The 16,664-nt window shown below is 58.6% G+C and overlaps 14 protein-coding genes across 14 annotated transcripts; all 14 read left to right on the forward strand.

Moving 5' to 3' along the window:
* Nucleotides 1-110: 110 nt before the first annotated feature.
* MJAP1_003936 (alcohol dehydrogenase (NADP(+))) lies at nucleotides 111-1,136 on the forward strand (the record flags this gene model as incomplete). Its single annotated transcript, XM_060267859.1, has 1 exon — nucleotides 111-1,136. The coding sequence occupies one exon, from the start codon at nucleotides 111-113 to the stop codon at nucleotides 1,134-1,136; it is 1,026 nt and encodes a 341-aa protein (XP_060123842.1).
* Nucleotides 1,137-1,303: 167 nt separating this feature from the next.
* On the forward strand, nucleotides 1,304-2,326 carry MJAP1_003937 (alcohol dehydrogenase (NADP(+)); the record flags this gene model as incomplete). The annotated part of the gene is made up of 1 exon (XM_060267860.1): nucleotides 1,304-2,326. One exon carries the CDS (start codon nucleotides 1,304-1,306, stop codon nucleotides 2,324-2,326), a length of 1,023 nt encoding a protein of 340 aa, XP_060123843.1.
* Nucleotides 2,327-2,493: 167 nt separating this feature from the next.
* MJAP1_003938 (alcohol dehydrogenase (NADP(+))) lies at nucleotides 2,494-3,515 on the forward strand (the record flags this gene model as incomplete). Its single annotated transcript, XM_060267861.1, has 2 exons — nucleotides 2,494-2,497; nucleotides 2,578-3,515. 2 exons carry the CDS (start codon nucleotides 2,494-2,496, stop codon nucleotides 3,513-3,515), a joined length of 942 nt encoding a protein of 313 aa, XP_060123844.1.
* Nucleotides 3,516-3,682: 167 nt separating this feature from the next.
* Nucleotides 3,683-4,704, forward strand: MJAP1_003939 (alcohol dehydrogenase (NADP(+)); the record flags this gene model as incomplete). Its single annotated transcript, XM_060267862.1, has 2 exons — nucleotides 3,683-3,686; nucleotides 3,767-4,704. 2 exons carry the CDS (start codon nucleotides 3,683-3,685, stop codon nucleotides 4,702-4,704), a joined length of 942 nt encoding a protein of 313 aa, XP_060123845.1.
* A 167-nt stretch (nucleotides 4,705-4,871) lies between these two features.
* On the forward strand, nucleotides 4,872-5,893 carry MJAP1_003940 (alcohol dehydrogenase (NADP(+)); the record flags this gene model as incomplete). Its single annotated transcript, XM_060267863.1, has 2 exons — nucleotides 4,872-4,875; nucleotides 4,956-5,893. 2 exons carry the CDS (start codon nucleotides 4,872-4,874, stop codon nucleotides 5,891-5,893), a joined length of 942 nt encoding a protein of 313 aa, XP_060123846.1.
* A 167-nt stretch (nucleotides 5,894-6,060) lies between these two features.
* MJAP1_003941 (alcohol dehydrogenase (NADP(+))) lies at nucleotides 6,061-7,083 on the forward strand (the record flags this gene model as incomplete). The annotated part of the gene is made up of 1 exon (XM_060267864.1): nucleotides 6,061-7,083. The coding sequence occupies one exon, from the start codon at nucleotides 6,061-6,063 to the stop codon at nucleotides 7,081-7,083; it is 1,023 nt and encodes a 340-aa protein (XP_060123847.1).
* Nucleotides 7,084-7,250: 167 nt separating this feature from the next.
* Nucleotides 7,251-8,273, forward strand: MJAP1_003942 (alcohol dehydrogenase (NADP(+)); the record flags this gene model as incomplete). Its single annotated transcript, XM_060267865.1, has 1 exon — nucleotides 7,251-8,273. The coding sequence occupies one exon, from the start codon at nucleotides 7,251-7,253 to the stop codon at nucleotides 8,271-8,273; it is 1,023 nt and encodes a 340-aa protein (XP_060123848.1).
* Nucleotides 8,274-8,440: 167 nt separating this feature from the next.
* MJAP1_003943 (alcohol dehydrogenase (NADP(+))) lies at nucleotides 8,441-9,463 on the forward strand (the record flags this gene model as incomplete). Its single annotated transcript, XM_060267866.1, has 1 exon — nucleotides 8,441-9,463. One exon carries the CDS (start codon nucleotides 8,441-8,443, stop codon nucleotides 9,461-9,463), a length of 1,023 nt encoding a protein of 340 aa, XP_060123849.1.
* A 167-nt stretch (nucleotides 9,464-9,630) lies between these two features.
* On the forward strand, nucleotides 9,631-10,653 carry MJAP1_003944 (alcohol dehydrogenase (NADP(+)); the record flags this gene model as incomplete). Its single annotated transcript, XM_060267867.1, has 1 exon — nucleotides 9,631-10,653. The coding sequence occupies one exon, from the start codon at nucleotides 9,631-9,633 to the stop codon at nucleotides 10,651-10,653; it is 1,023 nt and encodes a 340-aa protein (XP_060123850.1).
* A 167-nt stretch (nucleotides 10,654-10,820) lies between these two features.
* MJAP1_003945 (alcohol dehydrogenase (NADP(+))) lies at nucleotides 10,821-11,843 on the forward strand (the record flags this gene model as incomplete). The annotated part of the gene is made up of 1 exon (XM_060267868.1): nucleotides 10,821-11,843. One exon carries the CDS (start codon nucleotides 10,821-10,823, stop codon nucleotides 11,841-11,843), a length of 1,023 nt encoding a protein of 340 aa, XP_060123851.1.
* Nucleotides 11,844-12,010: 167 nt separating this feature from the next.
* Nucleotides 12,011-13,032, forward strand: MJAP1_003946 (alcohol dehydrogenase (NADP(+)); the record flags this gene model as incomplete). Its single annotated transcript, XM_060267869.1, has 2 exons — nucleotides 12,011-12,014; nucleotides 12,095-13,032. The coding sequence occupies 2 exons, from the start codon at nucleotides 12,011-12,013 to the stop codon at nucleotides 13,030-13,032; spliced, it is 942 nt and encodes a 313-aa protein (XP_060123852.1).
* A 167-nt stretch (nucleotides 13,033-13,199) lies between these two features.
* On the forward strand, nucleotides 13,200-14,221 carry MJAP1_003947 (alcohol dehydrogenase (NADP(+)); the record flags this gene model as incomplete). The annotated part of the gene is made up of 2 exons (XM_060267870.1): nucleotides 13,200-13,203; nucleotides 13,284-14,221. The coding sequence occupies 2 exons, from the start codon at nucleotides 13,200-13,202 to the stop codon at nucleotides 14,219-14,221; spliced, it is 942 nt and encodes a 313-aa protein (XP_060123853.1).
* A 167-nt stretch (nucleotides 14,222-14,388) lies between these two features.
* MJAP1_003948 (alcohol dehydrogenase (NADP(+))) lies at nucleotides 14,389-15,410 on the forward strand (the record flags this gene model as incomplete). The annotated part of the gene is made up of 2 exons (XM_060267871.1): nucleotides 14,389-14,392; nucleotides 14,473-15,410. 2 exons carry the CDS (start codon nucleotides 14,389-14,391, stop codon nucleotides 15,408-15,410), a joined length of 942 nt encoding a protein of 313 aa, XP_060123854.1.
* A 167-nt stretch (nucleotides 15,411-15,577) lies between these two features.
* MJAP1_003949 (alcohol dehydrogenase (NADP(+))) lies at nucleotides 15,578-16,599 on the forward strand (the record flags this gene model as incomplete). Its single annotated transcript, XM_060267872.1, has 2 exons — nucleotides 15,578-15,581; nucleotides 15,662-16,599. 2 exons carry the CDS (start codon nucleotides 15,578-15,580, stop codon nucleotides 16,597-16,599), a joined length of 942 nt encoding a protein of 313 aa, XP_060123855.1.
* Nucleotides 16,600-16,664: the final 65 nt, after the last annotated feature.

Below are 16,664 nucleotides of genomic sequence, written 5' to 3' on the forward strand. Positions count from 1 at the left end.
ATCATGCTTATATAAGCTTCGAGGCTAAAGTCCGAGAGGTTTGGTCCGTGCTCGCGTGTCATACGACAAAAGTCCGCCTCAGCCGAGCACCTTTTTCCTGAAGACACACCATGAGCGCACCCAAGGTTGAATTTGGTACCATATTCACCGGTAGCCCCAGCGGCAAGATTGTCGCTGCCAAGGGCGCGAGCCGCGAGCTCCGTCCGGACCAGGTCGTTATCGACATTGCCTACTCGGGCCTGTGCGGCTCGGACTTGCACTTCCGCAAGGCCAAAATTGCCCTTGGCCACGAAGGCGTTGGTGTTATCTCGCAGGTCGGCAGCGATGTCAAGGTGCTCAAGGCCGGCGACCGCGTCGGCTGGGGCCTGAACCACAACTCGTGCGGCTACTGCAACCAATGCTGGTCCGGTGATGACATCCTGTGCCCTGAGCGCCAGATGTACTCCAGCGCAGACCTCGACTTTGGCAGCTTTGGCGACCGCGCGGTGCTCAATGCGCTGTTTGTTCACAAGATCCCCGACAACATACCCCTTCGCCTCGCTGGCCCCCTGCAGTGTGGTGGTGCGACCGTGTTCGGTGCGATTGTGAACTCGGCCGTCCGACCCCGCGATCGTGTGGGTGTGCTGGGTCTCGGTGGCCTTGGCCACCTTGCTGTGCAGTACCTTGCCAAGATGGGTTGCGATGTGGTCGTGTTCAGCGGCACCGACAACAAGAAGCAGCAGGCCTTTGAGCTCGGCGCTACCGACTTTGTTGCCACCAAAGGAAACCCTAAGTTTGAGGGTGTGAAGCCGATCGACCACCTCCTTGTCTCTACGAACCAGCAGCCCGACTGGAATACCTACTTTTCGATCCTCGCTCCCAACGGCTCGATTGTTCCGCTGTCCGTGTCGTTCGAGGAGATGAAGCACCCCTATGCGGACATTCTCATGAAGCAGCTCAAGATCACCGGTAGCCTCGTGGCCAACCGCCAGGTGCACCGCGAGATGCTCGAGTTCACCGCGCGTCACGGCATCAAGCCGATGGTTGAGGAGCTCCCGATGACCGAGGAAGGCCTCAACACTGCCTTTGACCGCCTTGAGAAGGGTGATGTGCGCTACCGCTTCGTCCTCAAGTCGCAGACGACCAACGCCGAGTAACTAGTTCGTAGCATGACAGGCCCCAGCCTTGACATCTCCACATCAATTGCGCCATGCGCGCATTCTGCTAGACGTGAGCGGTTCTTCTAGAAACGTTTAGTCATGCTACGTCATATCTTTGGTCTGTGCCCGGTGGCACACGACTGATAGCGTCCTTTCAGAACATCATGAGTACGCAAGTGGAACTCGGAACGGTTTTCAAGGGTAGCAAGAGCGGCAAGATTGTCCAAGCCAAGGGCGCTACGCGCGAGCTGCACCCCCAGCAGGTGGTGATCGATATCGCCTACTCGGGCCTGTGTGGCACTGACCTGCACTTCCGCAAGGCCGATATGGTGCTGGGCCACGAAGGCGTCGGTGTCATCTCGCAGGTCGGCAGCGATGTCAAGGTGCTCAAGGTCGGCGACCGTGTCGGCTGGGGCTACAACCACGACGCCTGCGGCTACTGCAATCAGTGCTGGTCCGGTGATGACATCCTGTGCCCTGAGCGCCAGATGTACGGCAGCGCAGACCTCGACTTTGGTAGTTTCGGCGACCGTGCAGTGCTCAATGCGATGTACGTGCACAAGATTCCCGACAACATACCCCTTCGCCTCGCTGGCCCTCTGCAGTGTGGTGGTGCGACCGTGTACGCTGCGATTGTGAACTCGGCCATCCGCCCTCGTGACCGTGTGGGTGTGCTGGGTCTCGGTGGCCTTGGCCACCTTGCTGTGCAGTACCTTGCCAAGATGGGTTGCGATGTGGTCGTGTTCAGCGGCACCGACAACAAGAAGCAGCAGGCCTTTGAGCTCGGCGCTACCGACTTTGTTGCCACCAAAGGAAACCCTAAGTTTGAGGGTGTGAAGCCGATCGACCACCTCCTTGTCTCTACGAACCAGCAGCCCGACTGGAATACCTACTTTTCGATCCTCGCTCCCAACGGCTCGATTGTTCCGCTGTCCGTGTCGTTCGAGGAGATGAAGCACCCCTATGCGGACATTCTCATGAAGCAGCTCAAGATCACCGGTAGCCTCGTGGCCAACCGCCAGGTGCACCGCGAGATGCTCGAGTTCACCGCGCGTCACGGCATCAAGCCGATGGTTGAGGAGCTCCCGATGACCGAGGAAGGCCTCAACACTGCCTTTGACCGCCTTGAGAAGGGTGATGTGCGCTACCGCTTCGTCCTCAAGTCGCAGACGACCAACGCCGAGTAACTAGTTCGTAGCATGACAGGCCCCAGCCTTGACATCTCCACATCAATTGCGCCATGCGCGCATTCTGCTAGACGTGAGCGGTTCTTCTAGAAACGTTTAGTCATGCTACGTCATATCTTTGGTCTGTGCCCGGTGGCACACGACTGATAGCGTCCTTTCAGAACATCATGAGTACGCAAGTGGAACTCGGAACGGTTTTCAAGGGTAGCAAGAGCGGCAAGATTGTCCAAGCCAAGGGCGCTACGCGCGAGCTGCACCCCAGCAGGTGGTGATCGATATCGCCTACTCGGGCCTGTGTGGCACTGACCTGCACTTCCGCAAGGCCGATATGGTGCTGGGCCACGAAGGCGTCGGTGTCATCTCGCAGGTCGGCAGCGATGTCAAGGTGCTCAAGGTCGGCGACCGTGTCGGCTGGGGCTACAACCACGACGCCTGCGGCTACTGCAATCAGTGCTGGTCCGGTGATGACATCCTGTGCCCTGAGCGCCAGATGTACGGCAGCGCAGACCTCGACTTTGGTAGTTTCGGCGACCGTGCAGTGCTCAATGCGATGTACGTGCACAAGATTCCCGACAACATACCCCTTCGCCTCGCTGGCCCTCTGCAGTGTGGTGGTGCGACCGTGTACGCTGCGATTGTGAACTCGGCCATCCGCCCTCGTGACCGTGTGGGTGTGCTGGGTCTCGGTGGCCTTGGCCACCTTGCTGTGCAGTACCTTGCCAAGATGGGTTGCGATGTGGTCGTGTTCAGCGGCACCGACAACAAGAAGCAGCAGGCCTTTGAGCTCGGCGCTACCGACTTTGTTGCCACCAAAGGAAACCCTAAGTTTGAGGGTGTGAAGCCGATCGACCACCTCCTTGTCTCTACGAACCAGCAGCCCGACTGGAATACCTACTTTTCGATCCTCGCTCCCAACGGCTCGATTGTTCCGCTGTCCGTGTCGTTCGAGGAGATGAAGCACCCCTATGCGGACATTCTCATGAAGCAGCTCAAGATCACCGGTAGCCTCGTGGCCAACCGCCAGGTGCACCGCGAGATGCTCGAGTTCACCGCGCGTCACGGCATCAAGCCGATGGTTGAGGAGCTCCCGATGACCGAGGAAGGCCTCAACACTGCCTTTGACCGCCTTGAGAAGGGTGATGTGCGCTACCGCTTCGTCCTCAAGTCGCAGACGACCAACGCCGAGTAACTAGTTCGTAGCATGACAGGCCCCAGCCTTGACATCTCCACATCAATTGCGCCATGCGCGCATTCTGCTAGACGTGAGCGGTTCTTCTAGAAACGTTTAGTCATGCTACGTCATATCTTTGGTCTGTGCCCGGTGGCACACGACTGATAGCGTCCTTTCAGAACATCATGAGTACGCAAGTGGAACTCGGAACGGTTTTCAAGGGTAGCAAGAGCGGCAAGATTGTCCAAGCCAAGGGCGCTACGCGCGAGCTGCACCCCAGCAGGTGGTGATCGATATCGCCTACTCGGGCCTGTGTGGCACTGACCTGCACTTCCGCAAGGCCGATATGGTGCTGGGCCACGAAGGCGTCGGTGTCATCTCGCAGGTCGGCAGCGATGTCAAGGTGCTCAAGGTCGGCGACCGTGTCGGCTGGGGCTACAACCACGACGCCTGCGGCTACTGCAATCAGTGCTGGTCCGGTGATGACATCCTGTGCCCTGAGCGCCAGATGTACGGCAGCGCAGACCTCGACTTTGGTAGTTTCGGCGACCGTGCAGTGCTCAATGCGATGTACGTGCACAAGATTCCCGACAACATACCCCTTCGCCTCGCTGGCCCTCTGCAGTGTGGTGGTGCGACCGTGTACGCTGCGATTGTGAACTCGGCCATCCGCCCTCGTGACCGTGTGGGTGTGCTGGGTCTCGGTGGCCTTGGCCACCTTGCTGTGCAGTACCTTGCCAAGATGGGTTGCGATGTGGTCGTGTTCAGCGGCACCGACAACAAGAAGCAGCAGGCCTTTGAGCTCGGCGCTACCGACTTTGTTGCCACCAAAGGAAACCCTAAGTTTGAGGGTGTGAAGCCGATCGACCACCTCCTTGTCTCTACGAACCAGCAGCCCGACTGGAATACCTACTTTTCGATCCTCGCTCCCAACGGCTCGATTGTTCCGCTGTCCGTGTCGTTCGAGGAGATGAAGCACCCCTATGCGGACATTCTCATGAAGCAGCTCAAGATCACCGGTAGCCTCGTGGCCAACCGCCAGGTGCACCGCGAGATGCTCGAGTTCACCGCGCGTCACGGCATCAAGCCGATGGTTGAGGAGCTCCCGATGACCGAGGAAGGCCTCAACACTGCCTTTGACCGCCTTGAGAAGGGTGATGTGCGCTACCGCTTCGTCCTCAAGTCGCAGACGACCAACGCCGAGTAACTAGTTCGTAGCATGACAGGCCCCAGCCTTGACATCTCCACATCAATTGCGCCATGCGCGCATTCTGCTAGACGTGAGCGGTTCTTCTAGAAACGTTTAGTCATGCTACGTCATATCTTTGGTCTGTGCCCGGTGGCACACGACTGATAGCGTCCTTTCAGAACATCATGAGTACGCAAGTGGAACTCGGAACGGTTTTCAAGGGTAGCAAGAGCGGCAAGATTGTCCAAGCCAAGGGCGCTACGCGCGAGCTGCACCCCAGCAGGTGGTGATCGATATCGCCTACTCGGGCCTGTGTGGCACTGACCTGCACTTCCGCAAGGCCGATATGGTGCTGGGCCACGAAGGCGTCGGTGTCATCTCGCAGGTCGGCAGCGATGTCAAGGTGCTCAAGGTCGGCGACCGTGTCGGCTGGGGCTACAACCACGACGCCTGCGGCTACTGCAATCAGTGCTGGTCCGGTGATGACATCCTGTGCCCTGAGCGCCAGATGTACGGCAGCGCAGACCTCGACTTTGGTAGTTTCGGCGACCGTGCAGTGCTCAATGCGATGTACGTGCACAAGATTCCCGACAACATACCCCTTCGCCTCGCTGGCCCTCTGCAGTGTGGTGGTGCGACCGTGTACGCTGCGATTGTGAACTCGGCCATCCGCCCTCGTGACCGTGTGGGTGTGCTGGGTCTCGGTGGCCTTGGCCACCTTGCTGTGCAGTACCTTGCCAAGATGGGTTGCGATGTGGTCGTGTTCAGCGGCACCGACAACAAGAAGCAGCAGGCCTTTGAGCTCGGCGCTACCGACTTTGTTGCCACCAAAGGAAACCCTAAGTTTGAGGGTGTGAAGCCGATCGACCACCTCCTTGTCTCTACGAACCAGCAGCCCGACTGGAATACCTACTTTTCGATCCTCGCTCCCAACGGCTCGATTGTTCCGCTGTCCGTGTCGTTCGAGGAGATGAAGCACCCCTATGCGGACATTCTCATGAAGCAGCTCAAGATCACCGGTAGCCTCGTGGCCAACCGCCAGGTGCACCGCGAGATGCTCGAGTTCACCGCGCGTCACGGCATCAAGCCGATGGTTGAGGAGCTCCCGATGACCGAGGAAGGCCTCAACACTGCCTTTGACCGCCTTGAGAAGGGTGATGTGCGCTACCGCTTCGTCCTCAAGTCGCAGACGACCAACGCCGAGTAACTAGTTCGTAGCATGACAGGCCCCAGCCTTGACATCTCCACATCAATTGCGCCATGCGCGCATTCTGCTAGACGTGAGCGGTTCTTCTAGAAACGTTTAGTCATGCTACGTCATATCTTTGGTCTGTGCCCGGTGGCACACGACTGATAGCGTCCTTTCAGAACATCATGAGTACGCAAGTGGAACTCGGAACGGTTTTCAAGGGTAGCAAGAGCGGCAAGATTGTCCAAGCCAAGGGCGCTACGCGCGAGCTGCACCCCCAGCAGGTGGTGATCGATATCGCCTACTCGGGCCTGTGTGGCACTGACCTGCACTTCCGCAAGGCCGATATGGTGCTGGGCCACGAAGGCGTCGGTGTCATCTCGCAGGTCGGCAGCGATGTCAAGGTGCTCAAGGTCGGCGACCGTGTCGGCTGGGGCTACAACCACGACGCCTGCGGCTACTGCAATCAGTGCTGGTCCGGTGATGACATCCTGTGCCCTGAGCGCCAGATGTACGGCAGCGCAGACCTCGACTTTGGTAGTTTCGGCGACCGTGCAGTGCTCAATGCGATGTACGTGCACAAGATTCCCGACAACATACCCCTTCGCCTCGCTGGCCCTCTGCAGTGTGGTGGTGCGACCGTGTACGCTGCGATTGTGAACTCGGCCATCCGCCCTCGTGACCGTGTGGGTGTGCTGGGTCTCGGTGGCCTTGGCCACCTTGCTGTGCAGTACCTTGCCAAGATGGGTTGCGATGTGGTCGTGTTCAGCGGCACCGACAACAAGAAGCAGCAGGCCTTTGAGCTCGGCGCTACCGACTTTGTTGCCACCAAAGGAAACCCTAAGTTTGAGGGTGTGAAGCCGATCGACCACCTCCTTGTCTCTACGAACCAGCAGCCCGACTGGAATACCTACTTTTCGATCCTCGCTCCCAACGGCTCGATTGTTCCGCTGTCCGTGTCGTTCGAGGAGATGAAGCACCCCTATGCGGACATTCTCATGAAGCAGCTCAAGATCACCGGTAGCCTCGTGGCCAACCGCCAGGTGCACCGCGAGATGCTCGAGTTCACCGCGCGTCACGGCATCAAGCCGATGGTTGAGGAGCTCCCGATGACCGAGGAAGGCCTCAACACTGCCTTTGACCGCCTTGAGAAGGGTGATGTGCGCTACCGCTTCGTCCTCAAGTCGCAGACGACCAACGCCGAGTAACTAGTTCGTAGCATGACAGGCCCCAGCCTTGACATCTCCACATCAATTGCGCCATGCGCGCATTCTGCTAGACGTGAGCGGTTCTTCTAGAAACGTTTAGTCATGCTACGTCATATCTTTGGTCTGTGCCCGGTGGCACACGACTGATAGCGTCCTTTCAGAACATCATGAGTACGCAAGTGGAACTCGGAACGGTTTTCAAGGGTAGCAAGAGCGGCAAGATTGTCCAAGCCAAGGGCGCTACGCGCGAGCTGCACCCCCAGCAGGTGGTGATCGATATCGCCTACTCGGGCCTGTGTGGCACTGACCTGCACTTCCGCAAGGCCGATATGGTGCTGGGCCACGAAGGCGTCGGTGTCATCTCGCAGGTCGGCAGCGATGTCAAGGTGCTCAAGGTCGGCGACCGTGTCGGCTGGGGCTACAACCACGACGCCTGCGGCTACTGCAATCAGTGCTGGTCCGGTGATGACATCCTGTGCCCTGAGCGCCAGATGTACGGCAGCGCAGACCTCGACTTTGGTAGTTTCGGCGACCGTGCAGTGCTCAATGCGATGTACGTGCACAAGATTCCCGACAACATACCCCTTCGCCTCGCTGGCCCTCTGCAGTGTGGTGGTGCGACCGTGTACGCTGCGATTGTGAACTCGGCCATCCGCCCTCGTGACCGTGTGGGTGTGCTGGGTCTCGGTGGCCTTGGCCACCTTGCTGTGCAGTACCTTGCCAAGATGGGTTGCGATGTGGTCGTGTTCAGCGGCACCGACAACAAGAAGCAGCAGGCCTTTGAGCTCGGCGCTACCGACTTTGTTGCCACCAAAGGAAACCCTAAGTTTGAGGGTGTGAAGCCGATCGACCACCTCCTTGTCTCTACGAACCAGCAGCCCGACTGGAATACCTACTTTTCGATCCTCGCTCCCAACGGCTCGATTGTTCCGCTGTCCGTGTCGTTCGAGGAGATGAAGCACCCCTATGCGGACATTCTCATGAAGCAGCTCAAGATCACCGGTAGCCTCGTGGCCAACCGCCAGGTGCACCGCGAGATGCTCGAGTTCACCGCGCGTCACGGCATCAAGCCGATGGTTGAGGAGCTCCCGATGACCGAGGAAGGCCTCAACACTGCCTTTGACCGCCTTGAGAAGGGTGATGTGCGCTACCGCTTCGTCCTCAAGTCGCAGACGACCAACGCCGAGTAACTAGTTCGTAGCATGACAGGCCCCAGCCTTGACATCTCCACATCAATTGCGCCATGCGCGCATTCTGCTAGACGTGAGCGGTTCTTCTAGAAACGTTTAGTCATGCTACGTCATATCTTTGGTCTGTGCCCGGTGGCACACGACTGATAGCGTCCTTTCAGAACATCATGAGTACGCAAGTGGAACTCGGAACGGTTTTCAAGGGTAGCAAGAGCGGCAAGATTGTCCAAGCCAAGGGCGCTACGCGCGAGCTGCACCCCCAGCAGGTGGTGATCGATATCGCCTACTCGGGCCTGTGTGGCACTGACCTGCACTTCCGCAAGGCCGATATGGTGCTGGGCCACGAAGGCGTCGGTGTCATCTCGCAGGTCGGCAGCGATGTCAAGGTGCTCAAGGTCGGCGACCGTGTCGGCTGGGGCTACAACCACGACGCCTGCGGCTACTGCAATCAGTGCTGGTCCGGTGATGACATCCTGTGCCCTGAGCGCCAGATGTACGGCAGCGCAGACCTCGACTTTGGTAGTTTCGGCGACCGTGCAGTGCTCAATGCGATGTACGTGCACAAGATTCCCGACAACATACCCCTTCGCCTCGCTGGCCCTCTGCAGTGTGGTGGTGCGACCGTGTACGCTGCGATTGTGAACTCGGCCATCCGCCCTCGTGACCGTGTGGGTGTGCTGGGTCTCGGTGGCCTTGGCCACCTTGCTGTGCAGTACCTTGCCAAGATGGGTTGCGATGTGGTCGTGTTCAGCGGCACCGACAACAAGAAGCAGCAGGCCTTTGAGCTCGGCGCTACCGACTTTGTTGCCACCAAAGGAAACCCTAAGTTTGAGGGTGTGAAGCCGATCGACCACCTCCTTGTCTCTACGAACCAGCAGCCCGACTGGAATACCTACTTTTCGATCCTCGCTCCCAACGGCTCGATTGTTCCGCTGTCCGTGTCGTTCGAGGAGATGAAGCACCCCTATGCGGACATTCTCATGAAGCAGCTCAAGATCACCGGTAGCCTCGTGGCCAACCGCCAGGTGCACCGCGAGATGCTCGAGTTCACCGCGCGTCACGGCATCAAGCCGATGGTTGAGGAGCTCCCGATGACCGAGGAAGGCCTCAACACTGCCTTTGACCGCCTTGAGAAGGGTGATGTGCGCTACCGCTTCGTCCTCAAGTCGCAGACGACCAACGCCGAGTAACTAGTTCGTAGCATGACAGGCCCCAGCCTTGACATCTCCACATCAATTGCGCCATGCGCGCATTCTGCTAGACGTGAGCGGTTCTTCTAGAAACGTTTAGTCATGCTACGTCATATCTTTGGTCTGTGCCCGGTGGCACACGACTGATAGCGTCCTTTCAGAACATCATGAGTACGCAAGTGGAACTCGGAACGGTTTTCAAGGGTAGCAAGAGCGGCAAGATTGTCCAAGCCAAGGGCGCTACGCGCGAGCTGCACCCCCAGCAGGTGGTGATCGATATCGCCTACTCGGGCCTGTGTGGCACTGACCTGCACTTCCGCAAGGCCGATATGGTGCTGGGCCACGAAGGCGTCGGTGTCATCTCGCAGGTCGGCAGCGATGTCAAGGTGCTCAAGGTCGGCGACCGTGTCGGCTGGGGCTACAACCACGACGCCTGCGGCTACTGCAATCAGTGCTGGTCCGGTGATGACATCCTGTGCCCTGAGCGCCAGATGTACGGCAGCGCAGACCTCGACTTTGGTAGTTTCGGCGACCGTGCAGTGCTCAATGCGATGTACGTGCACAAGATTCCCGACAACATACCCCTTCGCCTCGCTGGCCCTCTGCAGTGTGGTGGTGCGACCGTGTACGCTGCGATTGTGAACTCGGCCATCCGCCCTCGTGACCGTGTGGGTGTGCTGGGTCTCGGTGGCCTTGGCCACCTTGCTGTGCAGTACCTTGCCAAGATGGGTTGCGATGTGGTCGTGTTCAGCGGCACCGACAACAAGAAGCAGCAGGCCTTTGAGCTCGGCGCTACCGACTTTGTTGCCACCAAAGGAAACCCTAAGTTTGAGGGTGTGAAGCCGATCGACCACCTCCTTGTCTCTACGAACCAGCAGCCCGACTGGAATACCTACTTTTCGATCCTCGCTCCCAACGGCTCGATTGTTCCGCTGTCCGTGTCGTTCGAGGAGATGAAGCACCCCTATGCGGACATTCTCATGAAGCAGCTCAAGATCACCGGTAGCCTCGTGGCCAACCGCCAGGTGCACCGCGAGATGCTCGAGTTCACCGCGCGTCACGGCATCAAGCCGATGGTTGAGGAGCTCCCGATGACCGAGGAAGGCCTCAACACTGCCTTTGACCGCCTTGAGAAGGGTGATGTGCGCTACCGCTTCGTCCTCAAGTCGCAGACGACCAACGCCGAGTAACTAGTTCGTAGCATGACAGGCCCCAGCCTTGACATCTCCACATCAATTGCGCCATGCGCGCATTCTGCTAGACGTGAGCGGTTCTTCTAGAAACGTTTAGTCATGCTACGTCATATCTTTGGTCTGTGCCCGGTGGCACACGACTGATAGCGTCCTTTCAGAACATCATGAGTACGCAAGTGGAACTCGGAACGGTTTTCAAGGGTAGCAAGAGCGGCAAGATTGTCCAAGCCAAGGGCGCTACGCGCGAGCTGCACCCCCAGCAGGTGGTGATCGATATCGCCTACTCGGGCCTGTGTGGCACTGACCTGCACTTCCGCAAGGCCGATATGGTGCTGGGCCACGAAGGCGTCGGTGTCATCTCGCAGGTCGGCAGCGATGTCAAGGTGCTCAAGGTCGGCGACCGTGTCGGCTGGGGCTACAACCACGACGCCTGCGGCTACTGCAATCAGTGCTGGTCCGGTGATGACATCCTGTGCCCTGAGCGCCAGATGTACGGCAGCGCAGACCTCGACTTTGGTAGTTTCGGCGACCGTGCAGTGCTCAATGCGATGTACGTGCACAAGATTCCCGACAACATACCCCTTCGCCTCGCTGGCCCTCTGCAGTGTGGTGGTGCGACCGTGTACGCTGCGATTGTGAACTCGGCCATCCGCCCTCGTGACCGTGTGGGTGTGCTGGGTCTCGGTGGCCTTGGCCACCTTGCTGTGCAGTACCTTGCCAAGATGGGTTGCGATGTGGTCGTGTTCAGCGGCACCGACAACAAGAAGCAGCAGGCCTTTGAGCTCGGCGCTACCGACTTTGTTGCCACCAAAGGAAACCCTAAGTTTGAGGGTGTGAAGCCGATCGACCACCTCCTTGTCTCTACGAACCAGCAGCCCGACTGGAATACCTACTTTTCGATCCTCGCTCCCAACGGCTCGATTGTTCCGCTGTCCGTGTCGTTCGAGGAGATGAAGCACCCCTATGCGGACATTCTCATGAAGCAGCTCAAGATCACCGGTAGCCTCGTGGCCAACCGCCAGGTGCACCGCGAGATGCTCGAGTTCACCGCGCGTCACGGCATCAAGCCGATGGTTGAGGAGCTCCCGATGACCGAGGAAGGCCTCAACACTGCCTTTGACCGCCTTGAGAAGGGTGATGTGCGCTACCGCTTCGTCCTCAAGTCGCAGACGACCAACGCCGAGTAACTAGTTCGTAGCATGACAGGCCCCAGCCTTGACATCTCCACATCAATTGCGCCATGCGCGCATTCTGCTAGACGTGAGCGGTTCTTCTAGAAACGTTTAGTCATGCTACGTCATATCTTTGGTCTGTGCCCGGTGGCACACGACTGATAGCGTCCTTTCAGAACATCATGAGTACGCAAGTGGAACTCGGAACGGTTTTCAAGGGTAGCAAGAGCGGCAAGATTGTCCAAGCCAAGGGCGCTACGCGCGAGCTGCACCCCAGCAGGTGGTGATCGATATCGCCTACTCGGGCCTGTGTGGCACTGACCTGCACTTCCGCAAGGCCGATATGGTGCTGGGCCACGAAGGCGTCGGTGTCATCTCGCAGGTCGGCAGCGATGTCAAGGTGCTCAAGGTCGGCGACCGTGTCGGCTGGGGCTACAACCACGACGCCTGCGGCTACTGCAATCAGTGCTGGTCCGGTGATGACATCCTGTGCCCTGAGCGCCAGATGTACGGCAGCGCAGACCTCGACTTTGGTAGTTTCGGCGACCGTGCAGTGCTCAATGCGATGTACGTGCACAAGATTCCCGACAACATACCCCTTCGCCTCGCTGGCCCTCTGCAGTGTGGTGGTGCGACCGTGTACGCTGCGATTGTGAACTCGGCCATCCGCCCTCGTGACCGTGTGGGTGTGCTGGGTCTCGGTGGCCTTGGCCACCTTGCTGTGCAGTACCTTGCCAAGATGGGTTGCGATGTGGTCGTGTTCAGCGGCACCGACAACAAGAAGCAGCAGGCCTTTGAGCTCGGCGCTACCGACTTTGTTGCCACCAAAGGAAACCCTAAGTTTGAGGGTGTGAAGCCGATCGACCACCTCCTTGTCTCTACGAACCAGCAGCCCGACTGGAATACCTACTTTTCGATCCTCGCTCCCAACGGCTCGATTGTTCCGCTGTCCGTGTCGTTCGAGGAGATGAAGCACCCCTATGCGGACATTCTCATGAAGCAGCTCAAGATCACCGGTAGCCTCGTGGCCAACCGCCAGGTGCACCGCGAGATGCTCGAGTTCACCGCGCGTCACGGCATCAAGCCGATGGTTGAGGAGCTCCCGATGACCGAGGAAGGCCTCAACACTGCCTTTGACCGCCTTGAGAAGGGTGATGTGCGCTACCGCTTCGTCCTCAAGTCGCAGACGACCAACGCCGAGTAACTAGTTCGTAGCATGACAGGCCCCAGCCTTGACATCTCCACATCAATTGCGCCATGCGCGCATTCTGCTAGACGTGAGCGGTTCTTCTAGAAACGTTTAGTCATGCTACGTCATATCTTTGGTCTGTGCCCGGTGGCACACGACTGATAGCGTCCTTTCAGAACATCATGAGTACGCAAGTGGAACTCGGAACGGTTTTCAAGGGTAGCAAGAGCGGCAAGATTGTCCAAGCCAAGGGCGCTACGCGCGAGCTGCACCCCAGCAGGTGGTGATCGATATCGCCTACTCGGGCCTGTGTGGCACTGACCTGCACTTCCGCAAGGCCGATATGGTGCTGGGCCACGAAGGCGTCGGTGTCATCTCGCAGGTCGGCAGCGATGTCAAGGTGCTCAAGGTCGGCGACCGTGTCGGCTGGGGCTACAACCACGACGCCTGCGGCTACTGCAATCAGTGCTGGTCCGGTGATGACATCCTGTGCCCTGAGCGCCAGATGTACGGCAGCGCAGACCTCGACTTTGGTAGTTTCGGCGACCGTGCAGTGCTCAATGCGATGTACGTGCACAAGATTCCCGACAACATACCCCTTCGCCTCGCTGGCCCTCTGCAGTGTGGTGGTGCGACCGTGTACGCTGCGATTGTGAACTCGGCCATCCGCCCTCGTGACCGTGTGGGTGTGCTGGGTCTCGGTGGCCTTGGCCACCTTGCTGTGCAGTACCTTGCCAAGATGGGTTGCGATGTGGTCGTGTTCAGCGGCACCGACAACAAGAAGCAGCAGGCCTTTGAGCTCGGCGCTACCGACTTTGTTGCCACCAAAGGAAACCCTAAGTTTGAGGGTGTGAAGCCGATCGACCACCTCCTTGTCTCTACGAACCAGCAGCCCGACTGGAATACCTACTTTTCGATCCTCGCTCCCAACGGCTCGATTGTTCCGCTGTCCGTGTCGTTCGAGGAGATGAAGCACCCCTATGCGGACATTCTCATGAAGCAGCTCAAGATCACCGGTAGCCTCGTGGCCAACCGCCAGGTGCACCGCGAGATGCTCGAGTTCACCGCGCGTCACGGCATCAAGCCGATGGTTGAGGAGCTCCCGATGACCGAGGAAGGCCTCAACACTGCCTTTGACCGCCTTGAGAAGGGTGATGTGCGCTACCGCTTCGTCCTCAAGTCGCAGACGACCAACGCCGAGTAACTAGTTCGTAGCATGACAGGCCCCAGCCTTGACATCTCCACATCAATTGCGCCATGCGCGCATTCTGCTAGACGTGAGCGGTTCTTCTAGAAACGTTTAGTCATGCTACGTCATATCTTTGGTCTGTGCCCGGTGGCACACGACTGATAGCGTCCTTTCAGAACATCATGAGTACGCAAGTGGAACTCGGAACGGTTTTCAAGGGTAGCAAGAGCGGCAAGATTGTCCAAGCCAAGGGCGCTACGCGCGAGCTGCACCCCAGCAGGTGGTGATCGATATCGCCTACTCGGGCCTGTGTGGCACTGACCTGCACTTCCGCAAGGCCGATATGGTGCTGGGCCACGAAGGCGTCGGTGTCATCTCGCAGGTCGGCAGCGATGTCAAGGTGCTCAAGGTCGGCGACCGTGTCGGCTGGGGCTACAACCACGACGCCTGCGGCTACTGCAATCAGTGCTGGTCCGGTGATGACATCCTGTGCCCTGAGCGCCAGATGTACGGCAGCGCAGACCTCGACTTTGGTAGTTTCGGCGACCGTGCAGTGCTCAATGCGATGTACGTGCACAAGATTCCCGACAACATACCCCTTCGCCTCGCTGGCCCTCTGCAGTGTGGTGGTGCGACCGTGTACGCTGCGATTGTGAACTCGGCCATCCGCCCTCGTGACCGTGTGGGTGTGCTGGGTCTCGGTGGCCTTGGCCACCTTGCTGTGCAGTACCTTGCCAAGATGGGTTGCGATGTGGTCGTGTTCAGCGGCACCGACAACAAGAAGCAGCAGGCCTTTGAGCTCGGCGCTACCGACTTTGTTGCCACCAAAGGAAACCCTAAGTTTGAGGGTGTGAAGCCGATCGACCACCTCCTTGTCTCTACGAACCAGCAGCCCGACTGGAATACCTACTTTTCGATCCTCGCTCCCAACGGCTCGATTGTTCCGCTGTCCGTGTCGTTCGAGGAGATGAAGCACCCCTATGCGGACATTCTCATGAAGCAGCTCAAGATCACCGGTAGCCTCGTGGCCAACCGCCAGGTGCACCGCGAGATGCTCGAGTTCACCGCGCGTCACGGCATCAAGCCGATGGTTGAGGAGCTCCCGATGACCGAGGAAGGCCTCAACACTGCCTTTGACCGCCTTGAGAAGGGTGATGTGCGCTACCGCTTCGTCCTCAAGTCGCAGACGACCAACGCCGAGTAACTAGTTCGTAGCATGACAGGCCCCAGCCTTGACATCTCCACATCAATTGCGCCATGCGCGCATTCTGCTAGACGTGAGCGGTTCTTCTAGAAACGTTTAGTCATGCTACGTCATATCTTTGGTCTGTGCCCGGTGGCACACGACTGATAGCGTCCTTTCAGAACATCATGAGTACGCAAGTGGAACTCGGAACGGTTTTCAAGGGTAGCAAGAGCGGCAAGATTGTCCAAGCCAAGGGCGCTACGCGCGAGCTGCACCCCAGCAGGTGGTGATCGATATCGCCTACTCGGGCCTGTGTGGCACTGACCTGCACTTCCGCAAGGCCGATATGGTGCTGGGCCACGAAGGCGTCGGTGTCATCTCGCAGGTCGGCAGCGATGTCAAGGTGCTCAAGGTCGGCGACCGTGTCGGCTGGGGCTACAACCACGACGCCTGCGGCTACTGCAATCAGTGCTGGTCCGGTGATGACATCCTGTGCCCTGAGCGCCAGATGTACGGCAGCGCAGACCTCGACTTTGGTAGTTTCGGCGACCGTGCAGTGCTCAATGCGATGTACGTGCACAAGATTCCCGACAACATACCCCTTCGCCTCGCTGGCCCTCTGCAGTGTGGTGGTGCGACCGTGTACGCTGCGATTGTGAACTCGGCCATCCGCCCTCGTGACCGTGTGGGTGTGCTGGGTCTCGGTGGCCTTGGCCACCTTGCTGTGCAGTACCTTGCCAAGATGGGTTGCGATGTGGTCGTGTTCAGCGGCACCGACAACAAGAAGCAGCAGGCCTTTGAGCTCGGCGCTACCGACTTTGTTGCCACCAAAGGAAACCCTAAGTTTGAGGGTGTGAAGCCGATCGACCACCTCCTTGTCTCTACGAACCAGCAGCCCGACTGGAATACCTACTTTTCGATCCTCGCTCCCAACGGCTCGATTGTTCCGCTGTCCGTGTCGTTCGAGGAGATGAAGCACCCCTATGCGGACATTCTCATGAAGCAGCTCAAGATCACCGGTAGCCTCGTGGCCAACCGCCAGGTGCACCGCGAGATGCTCGAGTTCACCGCGCGTCACGGCATCAAGCCGATGGTTGAGGAGCTCCCGATGACCGAGGAAGGCCTCAACACTGCCTTTGACCGCCTTGAGAAGGGTGATGTGCGCTACCGCTTCGTCCTCAAGTCGCAGACGACCAACGCCGAGTAACTAGTTCGTAGCATGACAGGCCCCAGCCTTGACATCTCCACATCAATTGCGCCATGCGCGCATTC

This window comes from Malassezia japonica, chromosome 8 (assembly GCF_029542785.1).
Source record: "Malassezia japonica chromosome 8, complete sequence".
Taxonomy (NCBI): Eukaryota; Fungi; Basidiomycota; class Malasseziomycetes; order Malasseziales; family Malasseziaceae; genus Malassezia; species Malassezia japonica.